Genomic DNA, 22,322 nt, shown 5'->3' with positions numbered 1-22,322 from the left:
TCTGTATATTTACTGTTTATAAAAGTTCGAATTGTTCGAAACACTTAGATTTGTATTCTCTCACGCATTAATTACCTTAGTCTTATTTGGCATAAATTTTCGGATCTTTTGGTTTTTAATGCTCTTCAACTTTGTATTCAATTTGACTTTCCAATTGTTTTGTTTTAAATGACACTGATAAGTCTTATGTAGACGTCACACGAGTCTGTCGTACCAAATCATAAGCAATGTATCTTTGATAATATTTTGGGACTTCAACCATCACAGTGAAAATGAGCATATCATCACTAGAACCTATATTTCCTGCATTCTATATTCACTTCAATGCTTTGGAATGATCTTGCTTTTAATTCTCGCAGTGCTTTTAATATTTCAAAGTGGAAGTCTATAATAGTAGTATCAGTAATAACAATCATTTAAAAGATACTCTGAAATCTCGACCAAAAAAAACAATTACTTACTCTGTACAAGGTCTGCAATATTTCATGCACAGGTTAATAATCAAGACTGTATTCATCATCAGAACTATCCCTGCAAAAAGATACCAGTACCCATTGTCGGGGTACGTTTCAGTCTTGAACGGACGCTCGGTAGTAGTCGTAGATGTTGTAGTTGTCTGAAACATATAATGCAACAATGTGAGAACTTTTTTTACGTTAAAAGCAACTTACAACGTTGAAAGGGGACGACCAGCTGTTTTGGGTTTTATTTTTCGTGGTGGGGTTATGGAGCAGGGTAGGGGTGGGGGCAGGAAGATTTTGAAAATAACTGTCGTGGTAAGAACTGAAAATAAATAACTTTACACAAGATAGGACCAAAATGAATATTCTGCAACACAAAATACAGAAACAAACGTATACAAAAGAGACAATGAAATGTGTGCGCGGCGAAGCATTCGTAGCAAAAGGTCAGAGTGAATGTAATGTTAGCTTGCAGAAAAACTAAGTCAATTTATAAGTAAAATACGGATAAACAGGATTTTGTTTACAAAATTTACTTCAGGATACTATCTTATGATCATAAACAAGCTTCTGTCCAAGTTTGGTAGAAATTCAGGAGAGTTTAAGAAAGTAATTAAAATTTAAAAAAATTTGACCACAGAGTGAATATTTGTGGACGCCGTCGACGACGCCGACGACGCCGACGACGTAATGTAGGATTGCTATGTCTCGCTTTTGCGACAAAAGTCACAGGCTCGACAAAAGTCAATAGAAATTTACCAGTTTCCAGTGAATTTTCGTGAAAAATCAAAATGAGTGCCTGTGACTTCATGAAAACGCAAGTACGTAAATCATTTTTAACAAAAAGACATATTTCCTATCATGTCAATGGATTAGCTATGATTCATTGTGATATCTGTCAATAAATTCTTACCTTAAATTGTAGCTAGAAATATTGGCCATGTAAGGGACTTATTGAAAAAAAGTATAACAAAAATACATCACTCCGAGGGAAACTCAAAAATTGAGAACCTTCTCCTTTTTTGTTACAAGCTTTGCAAAAATGCTTATCAAAGAAACTATTCAACTATATAACGCCGACATGGACATTAAGATCACAGATTAACAGTTATATAAGGTATGCGTAATAACAAGTCTGTATAATTTAATTGTTCTCTGTATAAATGAGCTTCCAATTTCGATTTTCTGAATGAAATATTCCAGTTGACCAGAGGTCAATGGGGAAAACTGCGTCATAGGAAATTGTAACCTGAAGATATTTCCTTTGTGCAGCCAAATTTTACCGGGAAAAAGCACTTATTGGAAGATCATGTATTCCGTCATATTTGTCATATATGTATATACCTTCGTTATTTTGCTACAGCAATGTTGTTGCTAATACAATTAAGATACATTCATTAAACATAAACATACGTCGACAACTTTTGCTTAGAATCTGAATTCATAACATGCATACAAAATAAAAAAAAATTGAAATGTTGTGATTTCAAGTTCCTGATTCTGGTCACTTCCGGATTACCTAATAACTATGCCAGCCTAGATATTTTATGGATTATATGACAAATGCTTAACTTTTTTTCTGGTTATTGTTTGATCACAAAAGTGTGGGTCTTATTATTTTTATAAAACTAGGAAGTAATTTTATACAATACTTAAATCGAATAAGCGAAACTTCAGACTTATTTTCTTAAAAAAAACCTCAGTGAATAGCATTTATTCAAAACAGTGCGAGATAGGGTGTTTCGTCAGGATAAGCGGCTCATTCGTTACGCTAATCTACACTTAGTAAAAATGTAAAAATATAAAAAAGGCCATAATTGGCTATTCGGGTATCCAAAAGAGAGGCGAAAGATACCAAAGGGAAATTCAGACTCATTAGTCATAAACTTACAATGACATGGCAAACAAATAAAAAAGTTCAAAAGACAAACAACAGAATATACAACCATATCATAGAAAAACCAAAGACTGAATATCTTAGTATCTAAGTCCTCGAAATATGTAACGTGTTGGATGAGACATAGATATATCGTATCGGTCAACTATTTCGTTATGGTAAACGTAAATCGTATGTTGTGCCGAATTCAGCCGTTTTGAATCATAGCAGCAGTTTTATGTTATGAGGAGACACCTGATTATGTAGTACGTGTAATCTAAATATGCCCGTGCATAAGTATCAATTGAAATATGTTAACATCATACGATGTAGCAGATGGTATGTTACTTTCGAAAATGAGAAGTTCACCATGAAAAAGTTCTTACTGAAAGGGAGGACGTGTTATTGAGTAAAAGGGCATCATAAATATATCTCATTCTGATATAAAAAGAATTTAACAAGGTGCTTTTTCTTTTTGCCACCAAAGTTACTTAACCAGTGTTTACAGATTCATAAGCTATATTTTGGTAGTCAGGACATTATTTATGGATAAAATTAGCATCATTGTGAAAAGATTGATTCTTTATACGGTATTTCGATTTTCAGTGGACGAACAGTTTGTTTATATAAACATATGTTTCCTTGGATTTAAAACAAAAAGATTTTGTTTTATCGCTGTTTGCATGTTTGATATATTTTTCGGGGAAGAAGTCGGGTACTATTGATTGTCGTGATATGTTGTGCAGTTCGGTATTTTAATGATTTCTGTTATCCTCTGTTTGTACTAATTTAACAATGCAATATTTCAACTGATTTATAAGTCGGGAATATATAACATTTAATATCTTAATCCCTTCAATTGGTCTTCTATTTTTGTGTTATTTCATGAAATATCTATTCTATCGATAATCGTAGTAACTAAATATTTGTATTTAATGTTGGAATCCGTTTAATTAAAGTTAAGACAGATTTTTGTTTAGAACTGAACTTATCTCTTTTCATTACCTCTGGGAAGATCAATGACAAGGTAGCAAATCCCTGCAGTCCTCCACCATCAGTTGCACTCAAAGTCAAGATCACTGTCTGGCCATAATCAAAGGCTGCAGAAATATCCATTGCTACAGATATTGTTCCATTTTCATCGATATTGAAATAGCTATTCCCTAAACCTGATTGATCCATGCCGTAGGATATTATATTCCAAGTTTCTGTAATGTCCCCATCTGATGCCGAGACATTTATTAGTATCGTTCCAATATCCTCAGTTGGAAATAAGAATACATTGTAGAAATCTCGCTCAAATTCTGGTGTAAAGTCATTAGTGTCTGCTATGTTTATGGTTAAAAATGCTGTGTCTGTCAAACCTCCTGGATCCGTTACGGTAACATTGCATTCAGTGACCGGTGGGTGACCAATATCCGAATCAAAATCTCTTCCAAAATAAACATCGCCTGTACTTTCATCCATTTCAAAATATGTTGTATTATATCCATTACAGTCCAACGTGTATCTTAAAGTTTCATTTTCTGGATCTGATGCATCAATATTAGGTGATGAAAGAAGTGTTTCTCCCTGGAATTGAAATTGTCTTAATTATATTGTACCGACATAATTATCTAACAGTCAACCAATCAATATAACGTATATAATTTTTAATATATGCCCCTACTTCACTTGACCTTTACAGTAATAACGATCTGATTTAGGGGACAACAAATATTGCTGCTAATAATATAAAACAAATAAATGAATTAATACTAGTAAATGCTGGATATGATATTATAAATGCATGAGAAATCTATGTTAACATTCACTTTACAATAATATTTTGTCTCTTTTGAAATGTGTGGAGACCGCAAAAGTTGCTTTTGTGCTACACGAATTAGCAATTATGGCCTCTGTGTTCTCGTTTATGTTTTTCTCGAGATTTTTGTGCCTCTCTGTGTTATTTGCTCAATTCATATAGATTTCCTGTAAGTCATCTTACAAATACACTGGTCTAAGTAGTTCATCTACTGCATCACTAGATTATCAACACTAAGGTTGTGAGTTCTCGCACGTGGCACGTGGCAGGTGCATTCGACTCCAATCTTAATTGATTACGATTGCAAGTTTCCTTTCGAAGGTCGGTGGTTCTCTCTGGGCACTCTGGTTTCCACCGCCAATAAAAACTGGCCCCCACGATATAGCTATGAGTCCTGAAAGTCAATCAATATAATAAATACATTGATGGTGTCCATGGTGAGTAAATGTTTGTATTGTTTTTTTCTTTTTGACAGTGAGATTGTTTATATGTGATGTCTTTGTTTCTTATGTTATTCGATATCATCCAGCATCTGTTATCATCAATTTTCAGTTGTAGCATCATCAACAATGGAAAAAAGTGACGCTCAAACTGATTTTTGTAAGTGGTTTAATATTACAATGTGCTGCTAGTTTTTAATCAGTGTTAAAGATATAATTGTGGCTTTAAATTGAAGAATAGCAACAATAAGGCTGTTCAATTTTTGCTTTAGGTTGTGCCAAGTGCGTGTAGAGGTTTTGTATCACCCTTGAAAAAACCCAGGTTTTAAGTTGACCATATATTACGGAGAAATAGTATTTTTTAAAGTATCTATAATTTTGCTTCATAGATTACATTTTTCTTTATATTATATTTCTAATTTCACATTCAGATATATCAGAGTTCTCGTGTCACTCAACAATCCAAATGTTCATGATTGTTTCCATCTCATATATCCAAGTGAACTAAGAATTTAAGTGACAACGGATACCAGAAGATCTGCTTCGTATCTGGATATTTTTTTCATATATATACACATATGTACGACTACAAACCAGGATCTACCATAAACGTTATGATTTCAGATTTCCTATTGTCAACTTCCCATTCCAAGTAGTAACATCTCAATGTAATGTGAAAGGATGTGCAAATAAGCAGTTCCGTGGTGTCAGATATACAATGAAATAACATAAAAAGTACCAATTATACTGCCCCCGATGCGCATTTCGACAATTAATATCTCTTCGGTGATTCTCGGGGCCAAAATATTTGCAAATTTCTAAACTTTTGTATAAGAAAATTTCAATTACACAATATCCGTATTTTTATGCCAGTACCTTGGTACTGATTCTTTGGCTGGCGATACCCTCTGGGACTAACCGGGCCAATTTTTACATGAATTATTCCTTCCATAACAGTTGTGTGTAGGTGTACTTGATATATATATATATATTTAACATTTTTTAGCTAAATTTGAGACGAATTATATATATGGTTTTAGTCATGTATAACCACGTGTTATCCGATGGAGAATGTCTGTCTTAAAGTTGTCACATGTTAAGACGTGTATAATAAAATCAAAACTTGATGTGGCGGCATGGTAATTAACATAATCATCCTTTACGACAGACGAAAGGCTGATCTGAAAAGTACACCATCTATTAACCAATATACATCATGTACTGTGTAACAACCCTAGATAAAGCCGACGAGGAAAGGCATTATATCGACCACCGAAAGCTATATTTTTATGTAGACTAGGTGGTCGAGTGGTCTAGGGCGCTGGACACGGTGCGGGCGGTGTTGCGACGATGTCACAGACGCAAGGGTTTGAATCCTGCTTAGGGAAGAACAAAAATTTACGTGAGCAAATTTGATGATATAATATTGTTGGGTTAAATTTGAGACGATATTATGGACTTCTCAATAATAGTCTAGTCATCAACATTAATAGTCTTTATAAACTTACCAGACATTGAATTTAATAATTAGTAAACTAGTTTGCTGATCACTTAAATACAAACAATATTGCTATTTAGACACACTAAGTTAAACACAGAGATAATGCAGCGTTTGTGTGTTAAAACGATTCTCTTATAACCGTTATAACCGTATGATATTTAAATGCATAAGGGAAAAGTATAATATCATTGTTCGTGATTGCGACAGGTGTTTCCAGAGGAACAAACAAAACCAAAAAATATTGCAAACCAAAATATTAAACGTTTAAGAGCATATATAATACGGGAAAATGTAAAAAAGTTACATTAAAGCATCTACATATATGCTTTTAGAACTTGCACTGTATTAAATGGTAAAAATTATTGCCATGAAGTAAACATTTTTGAACTTACCAAGTTCTCAGTATCATTTATAACGTAATGTGTATTACTGAGTGTTGGAACATCGTTCACATTTACAATAGAGATAGTGACAGTTGTTGTTGCAGTGTCTTTAGTATCCGTGGCTTTAACAACGAACTTAAATTCAGTATCAGACCCTACATAGAAGAGATTGTCGTAGTCAAATATCGCGATTGTTGAAATCTGTCCACCTGAAAAAAAAAGAAATGTTATGACAGTAGGTTTTTCATTCAGTCACAAAGGTAGCAAAATAAAGACAACGGTGAGACATTTGCTAGCAGTTTTTTTTTTCTAACTAAGTGAATTTCCCCTGATATGGTAAGGTGTTCAAATACAAACGAGTCATACCATGCTATAAATTTTTATCAGAATGAGTAATATTTGACTCACTTCTCATTCATAAAGTCATTTTTTTTAGGAATATTTATAAGGTTATAAATTAACTTTTTTCAATATCAGTGTATCAAAAGATTTAAGCCAAATGCGGTAAGATGAATTAAGAGGGTGATTTTCATTGATAAAATAATGCTTTTTATATTATACTTACTTGCTGAATCTATATCAAAGTAAGTGTTCGTAGTCGGTGTCCAGGAATATGTAACGACGTCCACAGAATCAAGATCTGTTGTAAAATATGTATATAAAAGTGTATCTATGGCGGTATTTTCTTCTACCCCGATTTTCAAGTCTGATTCAGCATTGGCGAATACCGGAATATCGTTAATGTCTGAAAGAATGAAAATTTGAAATATAAAGTGATCAAACAATAAAATAAAATTGCTATGGATGCTCAAGCTTTATTTGAAGAAAGTACAATAACATAAAAAATTATTATAAATCAAAGAAAAAACAACATCAATTAAAAGACATTAGAAGACTATAGTTCATTATACACTACTCAGGAGAATTGAAAACTGAACAATGATCTTAAGGATGTTCGCTACTCTGTTTCAAAATAACAAGATTTTCAAAAGACTGTTCTAAAATGTTATATATATGAATAAAGGAACTAAAAAAGCAGAAAAAAATGAAGGGTCCCTGTGCTTGTTTTCGAGATAAAAGCCATTTAAATTTGGCGGGAAATAATTCTCTCTAGATTTTTCATACTTTAAACATTGGCCGCTTTTTTGTTTCAAAAACTATGAAAAAATAACAAGGATTTTATAAGATTTTCAAATATGGCCTTTTAAACTATGTAATAAAATCATGAAAAGAAAAGTAGGGGTTAGTGGGCAAAATTTTTTAACGGCAATACATGGATAAAATCAGAGGATTTCGAAAATCTGGCCGAAATTCAAAAACTAGAGGAGCAACACTTAATATAAAACTCGTTAAATCTCGAATGCTTTTCTAAATGTAAGTCACAACAAGAATGCACACTTTTTTTTGCTCAGCATAACCCTATTGCAATTCTTTTTCTAGTTTCAATTCGATTGTAAAAACTCATCAGAGATGCCAGCTATACTCTGGTACCCAAGAAACGCGTTTTTTTCTTCACAAGATTCACAAATGGCACCAGAATATATATATATATGTAATTTGTCCAAATCAAACATCTTACTTTCTACATAAATGCTTAGGACCTTTGGTCCCACTGTAGTATCTCCATCATTCACTGTAACATGGATATCAAAAGCAGGTACTTGTATAGTGGAAAAATCAACAGTGGTTTTTATATCTGCTCCTGTTGATGCTTGAAATAAAAGATAATAAATACATGAACATCTTGACAACATCTTTTCAGTTTATTATGTGCTTGAAATAAAACATGAGTGTTTGAAAGGGAGAAAAAATATACAAAAAAATAATTCTTGAATTTTTCGTTTTGTGTTTAAATATTAAAATTGGTTTTATGTATCTAATTGATGATTTTATAAGAACTAAAGATTGACCGAAACAAGGCAGTTGAATAAATCGTTGTAAGTTTATTTTTGACGATCGTTTTATACTTGTTTCATGTTGTAGGATCTAAATTCCTTTGAATCAATTTTTTTTTTATTATTGTCCATCCCCATTCTTAAACACATTTAACCCATGCAATATTTTGTTGGATCTACAACGTCAATGTGAAGGCTCGTTCTTTATTGTCACGATAAACAATAGATACAATCTATGCATTGTGTTTACTATTCATACAAAATCATACTAAATAAAAAATAGTTGTATCCTTGTTTTTTTTTTTATTTGGAAAAAATGTGTGCAATAGTTGTTATCATCAATGTCTCAATTATCAACATGATCAAATAAGTTTGAAATATTTTATCCAATTAAGAAAGTAATCGGATTATAGCAAAATGCAATTGAACATACATATGATATATATTTCGGTACCTTCCTCAATCATTGTTTTAAAGAAGACTTTTTTGTTAAATAAACTGAATGTGACTTTTTTCCTTTGTAATACTGGTTATTTCAGGCATTCCTGTCAAGTTTTGTCATAATCAGTTCAATAGTTTGAGAAAAACCTAGTATGATGTAAGACGACATCTACAGCGATTCGAGCAAAATTTCTTCGAAAAATCCAAACCAAGCCGCATCATGATAGAATATAGTGTGGACCAATAAATGATCAAATATTTATCACATCTGCCTACAAACAGTTGAATATGATACAAAAGATGACTTTAGGATGATAAATACTACTAATGGACCTCTTTGTCATGCTTATAAGGTCTCTTTTGGTCCATTTATACCTCTCATTTCCTCAAAATTTCTACTTTTAGGCCAATAAATAAAAATTTTGGGGTAATTTTCACTCATTTATGATAGAAATGTTATAATAAATGATTAATTGAAGTATTCAAGCTGAATGAACTATCCGTATAAAAGTTTACTGTCTCCAAGGAGGTTTCAATAAGTCCTTACGTAAAACTTAAATTTACGCCGTATTCCAAAGAGGGACATAAAACGCTTCTCTTTTGGTGAATAATTTGTTGTAACTGCTTTAAAAATAATATCATTTACTTAAAACTATATATTTATTAAAGTATTTCTTAGGAAAAATTTCTATATAGCAGAATATAAGAAATTAGGAGAAAAAGCTTCCCAAAACTTTAAGTATGGCTTGTTCTGTCAACTAATATTTATGGTAAAGTCCTATTTCAAGGAAATTTTCTAATAAAATGTGTTTTGGAGACTCAATCCACTCAGAATATTTCATAATTTGTAATATTTCACTTAAATAGCAAGACATTTTAACACATGAGAGTACTCACAAGGTCAAAGGTGCATGTACAGCTTCCCATATTAGGTGTTATACCACCATTGATTTTCCCCTATTAGTCTTTGTTAAATTTGCACTTTTCAAAACATTGTGCAGAATTTATCTTTGTTTCAAATAAAGAAATACTTGGCATGAGTAAAGTTTTATCCTGTCCAGTACTATACAAAAATTTTACATAACATTTCATTGCATATAAGAAAATAACCATCAAAGATGTAAGATGCAAGACATAAAACCTCATATTAAAGGTCTTCAAAATTACATAAAAGAAAACTTGATTTTAGAGAAACATATTTCTTCAAAATATTTAAGTATGGAAGAACACAACTTGTACTGGAACCCCTGGGCTAAGATCATTAATTAAATTTAAATTAGGTTAATGTATATACATATGTGTATATATATGAGTATTTGAAAGAACTTGTATACTGGTAGTTATACCATATGCTTTCTCTACTATTACTATTATTACTATATTAATGAAAATGTTATTACTATACTTCATTCATAGATTTCATAGTGTTAGTCCATAGAATGCTTATCATGCTTATTTATTTCACTTGCTTGATTATTGTACCACAAGATAAATATATGTTGATACCTGTAAATTCATGAAGAAAAATAATAAATTATAAAAAAAAAAAGAAAATAACCATCACTGGAAGTTAACCAATCAAATTTCCCCCTTTTTTAACCTGTGTACAAGCTTTAGTAACCATGTAACCTCAAGTTTCCAAAGTATTCTACAGAAACCCCAAATAAAAAAATAATGGTGCTTTGAAATACCCAAGATATATGTTTATGACCAAGAAATTTTTTACTGCAATGAAATGTAGGATCAATTACCTACAACTGTCAAATTCAAGGGAATATTTTTTTCGACCTATTTTCGTATGCAACCGGATGTGACGTACTATGATTTGGTGGTATTACACCTTGAGGGTAAAATTAAATTATAAAGAAAACGATCTGGCCACTGATCAATCGATCATTTATTTTTTAGAAAATCTTTATGAGTATGAAAATAAATTAAAACCCAACTTATGTGTCGCGAGAGATTTATTTCACCGATATTTTGTTTACGAAAATCAAAATAATGCAAATGACAAGGTACGAAATTCTGCATGTGAAATGATCTGTAGAAACTGGTCGTTCATGTAGTATCTTTTTTTATCTGTATTATGTGTTAATTTCTGTGCCAACTGGGTCTTTAAGAATGATCTCAGGTCAGGTTAAGAATTTTTGTCAGATGTTCGGACTCTTTGGGTTTTTTCCTATGATACAGGGCAAAATAATTTGCCCCATATCACTCACCTTTTTTAGAAGACTTCAATAGCTCATAAAAAGGTCATTGCCAAAATTTAAGCAGATTCTGGATTTTTTTTTACTTGCGATTTGAGACCCAAATAATGCCAATGCTCAATAATGTAAAAGTCCGAGTCAGCCTTTTCCCGCAATTTTTTAAATATCAAATATCTCAAAACGGAGTTCCATAACCTATCAATATTTTAGCCTATTTTGTTCCTTAACTAAGGCTTTTCTGACTTATAGTATCAATTCTAAATTCTAGATGTTTTTAATTTCACCTAACTATATCCTTAAAAGACTATGAATGACGGAAAGTGCCAAAAATTATACAATTTGGTGATGTTTAGAGAAGAAATTCGACATCAACACGATTGTAGACCATCTTGACATTTACTCGACTCTTGTATATCTTTCAACATTCGTTCAACGTTACTGATAATATTTCAAATACGATAACTTTGACAAATACTTATCTTTTATAGCAGTTTCCAAGCAACATTTATGTTGCTAGGTTCAATTTGAACTTCGTCTAATGAATATTGATTAGTAAGATATGTATATTAAAGTGTAACACCATAGATGAAAGCTTATTTTCCAAAGGTTGCTCTAGATACAAATCAGAACAATGTTTTAACCGTTGTTAAGCAATATTGCTGTTGTAAGATTGTTCAAAAGCATTTAGTAAACTATATGAACTAAAATTGGACTGACATTTCATTTCTTACAGTTAGTTATCCTGGTACAATCAGTCTAATTTGCGTTTATACTTATTTGTACACCAATATGATTGCTTCACTTGTATGTGTCTTTAACTGAAACGATTTAAGCTGTAACTAAGCAACATGTGTGTTGCTAGGTTCAATACGTACTTCATAAAAAAAGAATGACGATTTAGATATTCATATTACAGTGTAACAACAAAAATGTAGGCACATTGTTCAGAGATTACTTAATTCATAGTTCAAATATAGGAAATAGAAGCATTTTTGTAACCGTTGCTAGGGAATATTTCGGTTGCTATATCGTTGGTATGCATTTAGTGAACTAACGATGAACTGGATTCTCATTTGTAACTTTAATGTATTCTTAAAAAAGACAATCTTATTTTGCAATTGCGGTAGTTTATACTGATAAAGCAAGGAATACGTGATCATTTTACTATTTTACAAAATCTGTAGCTAGGCAACCTTCTTTTAATCGGATAATAAAAAAAATCATTGTTTTATCAAGCTTCTGTACAAAGACTATCAATGATATGATTATAAACTTATTTGGAGACGGGGCAAAAAATACCCCTTATTATACCATGTCCTTTGAATCTTACTACTCATTTGTCAAACTAGGACCTTCACTTATATATTACACCAACAATTTGGAAAACTGCGATAGTAAATCATTCAAACTGGATACAGAGGACAAAAACGCGATAAGTATCCGCGAAATAAAGTAAACTTACATTATACGTCTCTTAATTAACATGAGATTTAACATTAGGTTTATGAAATGAAAGTTACACTGTATAATTTTAGTGCTTTTTAGATTAATTTTCATAAGGAACGTCTAAGCTAAACATTTGAAAACCGTGAATGATCAAATAAAAAGAACGTACAGAGCAATATGACCAAAAAGAACCTAAACCAATAACCGACCTATCAATATTTTCATTTTACTCTAAGTCTTAAAATACCTACTTGTTGTCCGAGAGAAAGGACATGACGCAGAAGGCTCACACGTGATTGCATATGACAGTGACGTCGTAGCAGTATCGGCGTCAGTCACAACAATAGGAACGATAAAACCAGAACTTGTTGACTGTTGAGGCAGGATCTCCTCACCTAGATATAAAATGTATATACGATATTATGTCTAATGATTTTATTTATTATTCACACTAAACTAATGATCGATATCATTGTTCTAATTCCTTTAAAAAGGTTTACCATTTTAGAAGGATTTTTACTTTGAAATTTTATCAATAACATAACAAGTATTAATTATTTCCTACATGTATATATAATTAATATAAAATTCAGTTATATGCTGGAAAATGTGAAGTAATGACATGCACAGAAACTATGACAGGAATAACAAGAATGACGAATGATTCTCCCATTTGGTACCTGTATCACTATTGTACGTGTACAGTATAATATCGCATACGAGTCGTGAACTTAAGCATCTTGCAGAGTTAATAGTGAATTTAGTACCATTTTTGGGGGTAATATCTAATTGCAGAAAAATTGCATTTTACTTAAGCAGAGAAAGTTGTCATGGTTATCATATGAACTTAAAAATAAAAAAAAAAACGAAGCAGGATGGTTGAATTTCAACTTTATTTTTTTAACCTTTACAAGGAGGTATTTTTTTAAAATACCATTATGTACAAAGAGTTCATTATTTTTTACTTCTTTCAATGATTATCCATGTTATCTTTAGAAATAGAAGGTTCTATTAAAAGTAAATTAACAAAAATAGCGAACTCCAAGGAAAGTTCAAAACGGAACGTCCTTTATCAAATGGTAAAATCAAAAGCTCAAACACATTAAACGAATGGAAAATAACTGTCATATTCCTGACTTTGTACGGACATTTTCTCATGTAGAAAATGGTGGATTAAACCTGGTTTTATCATGCATGTCATGTTTACAGCTAGCTAAACATTTTACTTGTATGACAGTCGTTTATATGACTTCCCCAAACTGTTTAGTTATACCTGTCAATTTTGAAGAAACTTCTACATAGATTTATTTTTACTTATGTTGCGGGGTTGCTATCTCATTGGCGTTTACCAAACTATATATTTCATTCACATGATAAAGAACATGAAAAAATTAAATACAAGTAAACACAAAAAGAGAACAATAACAAAACACAAACGACGTTTGAATAAACATAAAACTATAAAAACACTCATCAAAGTTACCAGGTTTATAACTGTGTACGCCAGACGTGGATCAGAGTCATCACGAAGAAAAACCAAATTATGAATATTCTGTCTATTGAATATATCGGTAGTTTTGTCTGCAATTTATTTTTATTTAAAGAAACGTTTCTGGTTAAGATAGATAAATTCTTACGTGGAAGATCTGTAAATTCGGGTGGTATGTTTTTTATTACATAAACCATTAAGTGTCCTTCATCTGATGGTTGTCTTCCATCTGTACACGTGACACTGACGTCATATCTTACTACACTGTCATAATCAAGGCTTCTGTTTCTTGGTATATATACATAGTATATGCCATATTCTACAAAAATAAACATGACTGAAAATTAAATTTGACTTCATTCAAGTACATTTTTATAAATCAACCTAATAATGGAGAATGGATAAAAAAAAATTTTAGTGTTTACATTTCATTATTGAATGACTTCCCAAATCTTGTTGTTTCATTTATACATGTAGCTATGTAGAAAGTCAAGAGACATGTTGAAAGAGTTCTGATTTTAAGGTTCTTCGCAAATTCAGAAGAAAACCCTTGATTATATTATTATTTGAGTTGGCGCATTCAAAATATTTCATTTGTTGTTTAATCAAAGATGATTCATTTTAGAAATCTGTGAAAAGAATGGAATACCATGCAAAATCGGTTTTGTTTTATCTGTCATATTTCAATGTACCTGAAAAAGCTTGCCCGCCATTAACTTAAAGTGAATGTGGAGCCATTGAGGACAACAAATAAGTAAACAGTAGTTTCTCATAAATCAACCGAAAAGAAAAATTAATGTAACGACCAAAAACTGAGGGAATACAATGAACTCCAAAAGGAGAGAAGCCTGATGCGTGGACAGGGTGAGCGTTTTCTGCTATCAATGCAAATCCCGTCATGCGAATCCACACTCAGTCAAAATGTTACATTCGGGAACGGAACATATATGGTAAAATTACAGATGTGACTATTCTATCTGGTATGACTGCAAAACATGTAGTTGGTGTCCATTTATATAAAAGAATCTGCTCATATAAATGGAAAGTTTAATTTTAGTTATTGAATTGCGTTTATATTTGTTTGAATGTATTCGAAGAATAACACAATGTGAAAGATCTTTTTTTTTATATTGTACCAGCATTCAATAATTGGTTAAAATGTCAATGCCTCAGTGCGTATCGTAGTCCTTAAACCTTTCTTCTTCCGATACACTTTTGTTCATACAATGAAATATTCCAAAATAATCCTCTATTAAATACACACCTCCGGGAGTTGATGTTTGTTTAACCTCAAATACTGTATCGTTACTAAATGGGAGAACACTATGAAGTTCGCATGTCAAAGTCTCTCCATCTACAGCGGTTATTGTATGTAGGAGCGTTTCAACTTCATTGTTCTCACTGATTTCAACAGACGTTGGCAACGAGGTGATGATTGGTTTCTAAAAAAAGAAATATGTTTGATGCTGACAAAAATGTTATACTAATTACCTTCCGAGAATAAAAAGTATAACAAAAATACTAAACTCCAAGACAAATTCAAAAAGGGGAAGTCCATAAAAACTGGCAAAATCAAACGCCATCAATCAATGGAATAAGTTTGAAAAAGACTACTGCCGTACTCTGTACTTGGTACAGGCATTTTTCGAAGAAAATGGTGGGTTAATCCTAGTTTTATAGCTAGCTAAACCTCCAACTTGTATGACAGTTGTTTATAGTTTCGTTATATTGACAAAACTGGTTAAGCCACCAAACAGGCGTTATAGTTTAATATGACAATAATTTGGATCCAGCAGTCAAACTGTGTAAACATACCTCACAGACATACAACATTTACAACACAACTGACAAAAAAATTCAAACAAACATATACAAATTAATCAACCATTTATTTGTTTCTTTAACACTCATGTTACTCAAAGTACTACTCCTACGTTTAGTATTATTATTGATTGAAGTAAAAAAGTAATTATTTTTTTTTCATTAATTAAATAGTAAAGCTGACAGCTGGTGGTGTACCAATTTTCGTTTCATCACATTGGAATCATCTTCAATTTGAAAAATGGACAATAAATTACAAAATTTATTTTTATAGTTTTAAACTCTTGCGATCTCGATATCATTTACATGTGTATCTCCTTAGCATGTGGAAATATTAACGCATTATATCAGTGTTCCGAGATGCTGACATATTCGAGTTTATGTTATGTGTATGCTACATCCAAGTGTTAAGATATTACGATTTTCTGACATAACATAAGAATGTGACACAATTAGACGTCAACAGCAAGTTAATACTTTAAATTGTTATTTCATTTTGTACAAAATTGTGTAAAACATTTTATTTCTAACCGGGAACATCAATACCCAAATTGATTTTACTGATCAGAATTATCAGGTGACAGAAAATTCCCACATTTTACAGAACCTAACTTTTTGAGATATTGTTAATTTTGTTGTCATCCTGAAGATGCATGAAGTAGAACCAATGAATGGCAATGAAGCAACAACCACTTAATCTATAAATAAACAAGCAAGCAGGGGGTATTTTCAGAAATGACTAAACTTGATCGTAAGGTATACTGAAATGATAATAGCTTTCTCGTCCTAATGGAAAATCTAATCCATGTTCGATTTATCTCAGGTTTGTGTTTCGCAGATCGTAGGGTATATACTGAAATGATAATACCTTTCTCGTCCTAAACATGCTAATGGAAAATCTATTTTAATCCATGTGCAATCTATGTTAGGTTTGTGTTTCGCAATCGCAATCGGTGTTTTGTTTCGGTTTGGAAAGGGGGGGGGGTATTCTTTATCGTTTGTTTTCTTCTGTCTATTGTTCTGTTTGTTCGTTTTCATCTTTTTATTGATGATTGAATCCTCGGTTAAAATTTCTATCTGTTTTAATTTACCTCGTTTTCTACGATGATCCTTAATGTAATTGATTCCGAAACACCACAAGAGTCTGTGATCTGTGGATCCAAGGCTACTGCAAAGGAATTGGTGGTACTCAAACTGGACTTTACTTTTATGGCGTCTACAGTAATAATCATTACAAATGAATGTCAAAGTTAACTGTAAATTCATATATGCATGCCATGTTTTGAAAAAAAAGTATAATGGTATATTATAATGTGTATGCAGGTTACAGTGAACAGTGATGCAAATATTACACAAATATATAACTTTTTAATATTGCATCAACATTGTTCTCCTTAATGTTGTTGATGTTTCGTCAAAGCATTTTTGCAAGAACAAAAAACTGTGTCAATATTTGCACATTTCTTCATTTTCCAAAATAAGACATTTGTTTTACATTTGTCATTTCCGGGCCTTTTATAGCTGACTATGTGGTATGGTTTTGCTCATTGTTGAAGGCCGTACGGAGACCTGTAGTTGTTAACTTCTATGTAATTTTGTCTCTTAATTGTGGAGAGTTGTCTCATTGGCAATTAAACCAGATCTTTTTATTATTATATTTACTGCAGGGTTTGTAACTCTTGCTGTGTAGATGCAGTAGAATGTGTCCCCGTGCCTGCAGTTTGTGCCCTCGTATTTTACAGCTAGGTTTTTTTTGTTTTTTTTTTTTTTTGTGAGAGAGCTGACTCAATATTCCATTATATTAATGTTCTATTTCTTTTACTATATTTTATCCCTACCCACTTCTATTGTTTTATTAAGAACTTGTATATCATTCTGTATTTGTCCTGTATTGGGTCTTTTTCGTTTTCTACACATAGAGTCCCTTGTAAACACATTCACGGTTCTACAATTTGTCGATACCTGTATTTTGGCATTGACATATGTCATGACTGTGAATGATGTCTTCACAAAATTCATTTGATGTTGAATATGTTCTCATTGATGTTTAAGTCTTAGATACGTTATGTTTTTATTAGCTGTAATTTGCATTGAAATAGCCGTCAGTAGCTGCGAATACTCTCAAATCTGTACTTAGTGACTGTTTTGTTGTGGGGATGTATAAACACCCTGGTACGTCCGTTTTTGTTACTTGTCTTTCTGCTTTGTATCGATTTGATGAGTTTGCTCATGTGTTGTAATGTAACACCACTTTCCCATGTTAGTGGAGGGTTTGGAGCCTCCTTACATGGTTAACCCCGCCACATTATGTGCCTTTCCCAAGTCAGGAGCCTGTAATTCTGTGGTTGTCGTTTGTTTCTGTATATCATATTTGTATTTTGCTCATTGTTTTTACATAAATCAGGCCGTTAGTTTTTGCGTTTGTTTTTTTTTTTTTACATTTGTCATTTCAGGGACTTTTATGGCTGACTTTGCGGTATGAGTTTTGCAGATTGTTGAAGGCCGTACATAGACCTATGGTTGTTAACTTCTATGGCATTTGGTCTCGGGTAAAGAGTTGTCTCATTAGCAATTATATCATATCTTCTTACTTTAATGATATATGTTTTGGCGTAATGGTTGCTTCATGTCGTTGACAATTATGGCTAATTCATTAATTACTAGTACATTAAATTCAGTTTACTTCTGTATATCTTATGCATATTGAAGTACCATGGTAAATACAAAATCTTTTAATTTTTGTGTCAATTCCCGTTCGTCTGTAATACATATACGACACCTTATAAAACCACACGTACTTGGGACATTGGTCCAATAAAATTTAAAATACGACAACACGACAACACGAGAAAATTGACCCCATTTGCCGACAGAGGTCGGATATCATTATAAGTGTCGACTCCTTAACAAGAAGAATGAAATTAGAAACGAATCATACCTACTGACCGAACATGCCGATGCATGGTAAGTAAATTTGTTACGAATCAAGCTTAAGTTTCTTCCAAGACTTCACATTGGAAAATATAAATGCCAGTGTACGAAGTGAGATATATTCTCTCTATATATATATTAATAATCAGTGACTGCTGTGCATAGTAAATAAGCAATTAATTGATAGTAAAACAAATGTTATTTTTATATATTTGTGTAAGTTTCACCCAGTATAAACACACAAAAAAATGTTATCAAAACAAAACAAAAAATAAGGGATTAGGGAAAAGGGGGAGGGCAAAAAATAGTCCTGTCCCGGTGTTTTGAAAATCATTTCGTTAATTACGTACTTGTACTTAGTTTGAAGTAAGTATTAGTCTGTGATAACGACACTGTGATGTCATCATTTTCAGTATCTTTAGGATCAAGTGTCCACACAACATCGTTGATTGCCAAATGGTCAAACACGTGGATCTGAGAGGGAATATTATCGAAGTAAGGTTTCTTGTCTGAAATCAAAGAAATAAAATAATTGTATCATGTTCATGTATTAGTTGTTGTTTGTTGCTGTTTATCATATTTGTTTTTGTTGGTTTTTTTTGGCTTGAATTGTTTTACATTTTGCCATTTCAGGAATTTTATAGCTTACTATATGATATAGGCTCATTGTTGAAGGCCGTATATAGACATATATTTGAACTTGCTACAATCAACATACTATGGTTACTGGTTGACAGTTGTCTCATTTATCTTTTACTTTGCCATTTAGAACACATTATGTCAATTCTTACTCACAATCAAAAATACAAAAAACTATAAGTCATCATATCCAACTATAGCAGTCATCACGTGACATTGGCGACGTCACACATCACCCGTATCATGCCCAAGTAAAATGTATAGAAATGCACAGGGGCTTTCAGGAATCGATAAAATAAATTACTTTAAGTTCATGATAAAAAAAGTGTGGAAATATATAGTAATTCCTCATATATTTAGAAATATATTTATGCCTTTTGGAAAAGTTTAAATTTTGGTCTTCTCCCTTCCAAATGCTTTTGAAAATTTGTCTTGTTGCCTCGATAATTCACACTGTTAAATCATCCAACTCCGATAAATATTGGATTTTCTGTCGTGTTAAACCTAAAATTGCGATTTAAACAAAACAGATGAAAAAATTGTGGAAATATGTGCTTATTACTATATTCATAAATATTTGAAATATCGTACATGCAATAGTTTAATTTTTTATTACGTCCCTTCCAAATTGATTTGAAAATTAGCTATTTTCAGAAAATCGGGTATTATTTTTCAAGATGGCGACCACATTGACAGCGTGGGCCGACTTGGTAAAAATATATTTTGTAAGATTGTTACAATGAAAATCAAATAACTGTTGGATGCTCGCGTTTTCAGTCATTGTCTTACCTTAAAGCAGCATAGAATCAAACATTGGTTCCTTTTGATAAAGCTGATACATGCTGTTGTTTTTTTATGAAAATTTAAAAAAATGGCGACCAAATAATTTTCAAACGTAGACGATGTTCGACACTTATTTTGTCCATGCAAATAATTCAATTTAATTTCACTGTTTATATTGCAATTAAATATGACACGTTATTGTCACTATAATGATAGCCAAGGACATAGCTAGACTAAGGAGATATTAAGTCATAACATCAACGTGATCAGAGACATATATATGTCTCTGACGTGATCAAAGAAAACAAACATGGCACCTAATCACGATGTAAGTTTTGACAATACCTATGTAGATGTATGTTTTGACAATACCTATGTTGATTAGTGTTGACAAATTCTCAATGAAATTCATTACGATATTATTTTATATTTATAAAAGAAGACCTCGAATGGATATTAACCGAGGTGAAATAACTATATTTTTCAATTTTCTTTAAACCATTCATCCGGTAACTAGTAAATTTTACATAATCCTAATTAAACCAGTAACATGCAGAGTTATCGAACGTAATTATGACTGGAATAGTTGCATATGTCAATTTGAACCGTGTCTAGAGCTAAAAAGTATTTCTCTCTTCATTGTTTAACTATTAGTATCTATCCTTGTCACAGGCGGTTTCTAAATGTTTTTCTGAAAGTGTCCAGAAAATCAATCTAACACAGTTAGATATGTTCCTAATGTCGTAACTACGATTTCGTCATCTATTCCCGATTGTGACCTACCGAATTAGACTTATTACCGGATTTGTACAAACATGTGGAGCAGGATCTGTTTACCTTTCCGGTGCACCTCAGATCACCCCCAGTTTTTGGTGGGGTTCGTGCTGATCAGTCTTTAGTTTTCTATCTTGTGTTTTGTGTACTATTAGTTGTCTGTTAATCTTTTTTCTTTTTCTAGCCATGGCGTTGTCAGTTCATTTTCCACGTATGAGTTTGAATGTCCCTCTGGTATCTTTCGCCTCTCTTTTACAGTAGATCTGATTCTTTACTTCCTCCCAGAGTGGGACTGAAACCTGAAGTTTTCACTTCGCACTTTTGCTGCATTGCACAGACGCCTTAGCTGATAAAAAACAGCTTTCGTTTCGGGAGGTGTTACCTTCTCGTAGGTTTTAAACAATGACCTCTAGACACAATACACAAAGTATATTGTAAAAGTGTAAAGAAAAGATCATCAAAAGTTCAGTATAACTACAAGATGCTTTTCTGTTATAAGCATATAAATACAAATGATATTATATTATATTATGTACAACAGTCGGGGCACTTACCGAACTCCATAATATTATGGAATTCCCTAATTTAACCTGTATTATGGGATTGAATAATATTTCCAGTTATATAATGCAAGCCCATAATTTAAAAAATTGTTGAATTCCATAGTAATGCAAGAAAAAGATTTTATACATCCGGAAAAGATCTTTTGGGCACTGATAAGCCGTTTCGAAATTTATTAGTTCTGAAATGCTATTTTTATGATCATCTAATGCTAATAGTCATCCGACAACCGTCGCTTTATTTACGTCGTTCCTATAAATGCTTACGTCTTACCGATTTTTCTTTTTTCACAGAATGTTATACAAGAAAGACAACTCGTGTCGTCTTATAAGCTAAATTTTTGCTAACTTTTTTTATCGTTCCTTAAATATAGAGCTTATCCTCTTGCAGAAATTATTTGGGTCAGCGTCGTTTACAATCCATAATTAGTGTGTATAGTTAAGATAAATTTTATTTTCACTGATGAAGGATATTACTATTATTGATTGACACAATTTAATCATTTTAATTTTTCTATTTTGAATAAATATAATTTACTACTTGCAGCAGAATTTGTTAGTTAATTCTAAATCAAAATGTTACATTTTTCTTCTTAATCAGCATCTAGAGCAGTTAACCAGTGGTGGTGCCAAGGGCTGTAGAGAGCGTATCCCCCCCTTTTTTCCACTTTTTTTATCGCAAAAAAGATGATAACTTTTTAAGTGTTTACAATTTCTATATGAAGTAATATATTCCTACCATGTACGACATTCATAACATATGTATACCATGAATGTGTATTCGTGTCGTCTAGAGATTATAACAGCATAACCTCCTGTGTTAAAAGAGATCTAGGGTTTGTGTTTTCGATGAATCTTACTTAATCGATAT

At 32.0% G+C, this 22,322-nt stretch overlaps 1 protein-coding gene across 2 annotated transcripts in view; it reads right to left on the bottom strand.

Annotated features, from left to right (window-relative positions):
- Nucleotides 1-22,322, bottom strand: part of LOC127723462 (cadherin EGF LAG seven-pass G-type receptor 1-like) — a 31,835-nt gene that overhangs the window by 2,500 nt on the left and 7,013 nt on the right. The window contains exons 6-15 of one of the 2 annotated variants that reach the window (XM_052230110.1): nt 19,046-19,204; nt 16,856-16,980; nt 15,208-15,385; nt 14,092-14,262; nt 12,706-12,849; nt 8,045-8,176; nt 7,031-7,210; nt 6,475-6,620; nt 3,343-3,909; nt 462-616 (exon numbers count right to left, since the gene is read on the bottom strand). In XM_052230110.1, coding sequence (XP_052086070.1) covers nt 462-616; nt 3,343-3,909; nt 6,475-6,620; nt 7,031-7,210; nt 8,045-8,176; nt 12,706-12,849; nt 14,092-14,262; nt 15,208-15,385; nt 16,856-16,980; nt 19,046-19,204 — 1,957 coding nt within the window. Of the gene's footprint in view, nt 1-461; nt 617-3,342; nt 3,910-6,474; nt 6,675-7,030; nt 7,211-8,044; nt 8,177-12,705; nt 12,850-14,091; nt 14,263-15,207; nt 15,386-16,855; nt 16,981-19,045; nt 19,205-22,322 lie in introns of both variants that reach the window. The other variant, XM_052230109.1, reaches the window with a different exon arrangement.

The sequence above is a fragment of the Mytilus californianus genome, unplaced genomic scaffold, assembly GCF_021869535.1.
Source record: "Mytilus californianus isolate M0D057914Y unplaced genomic scaffold, xbMytCali1.0.p SCAF_13, whole genome shotgun sequence".
NCBI lineage: Eukaryota > Metazoa > Mollusca > Bivalvia > Mytilida > Mytilidae > Mytilus > Mytilus californianus.
This window is presented reverse-complemented; position numbering and strand designations above follow the sequence as displayed.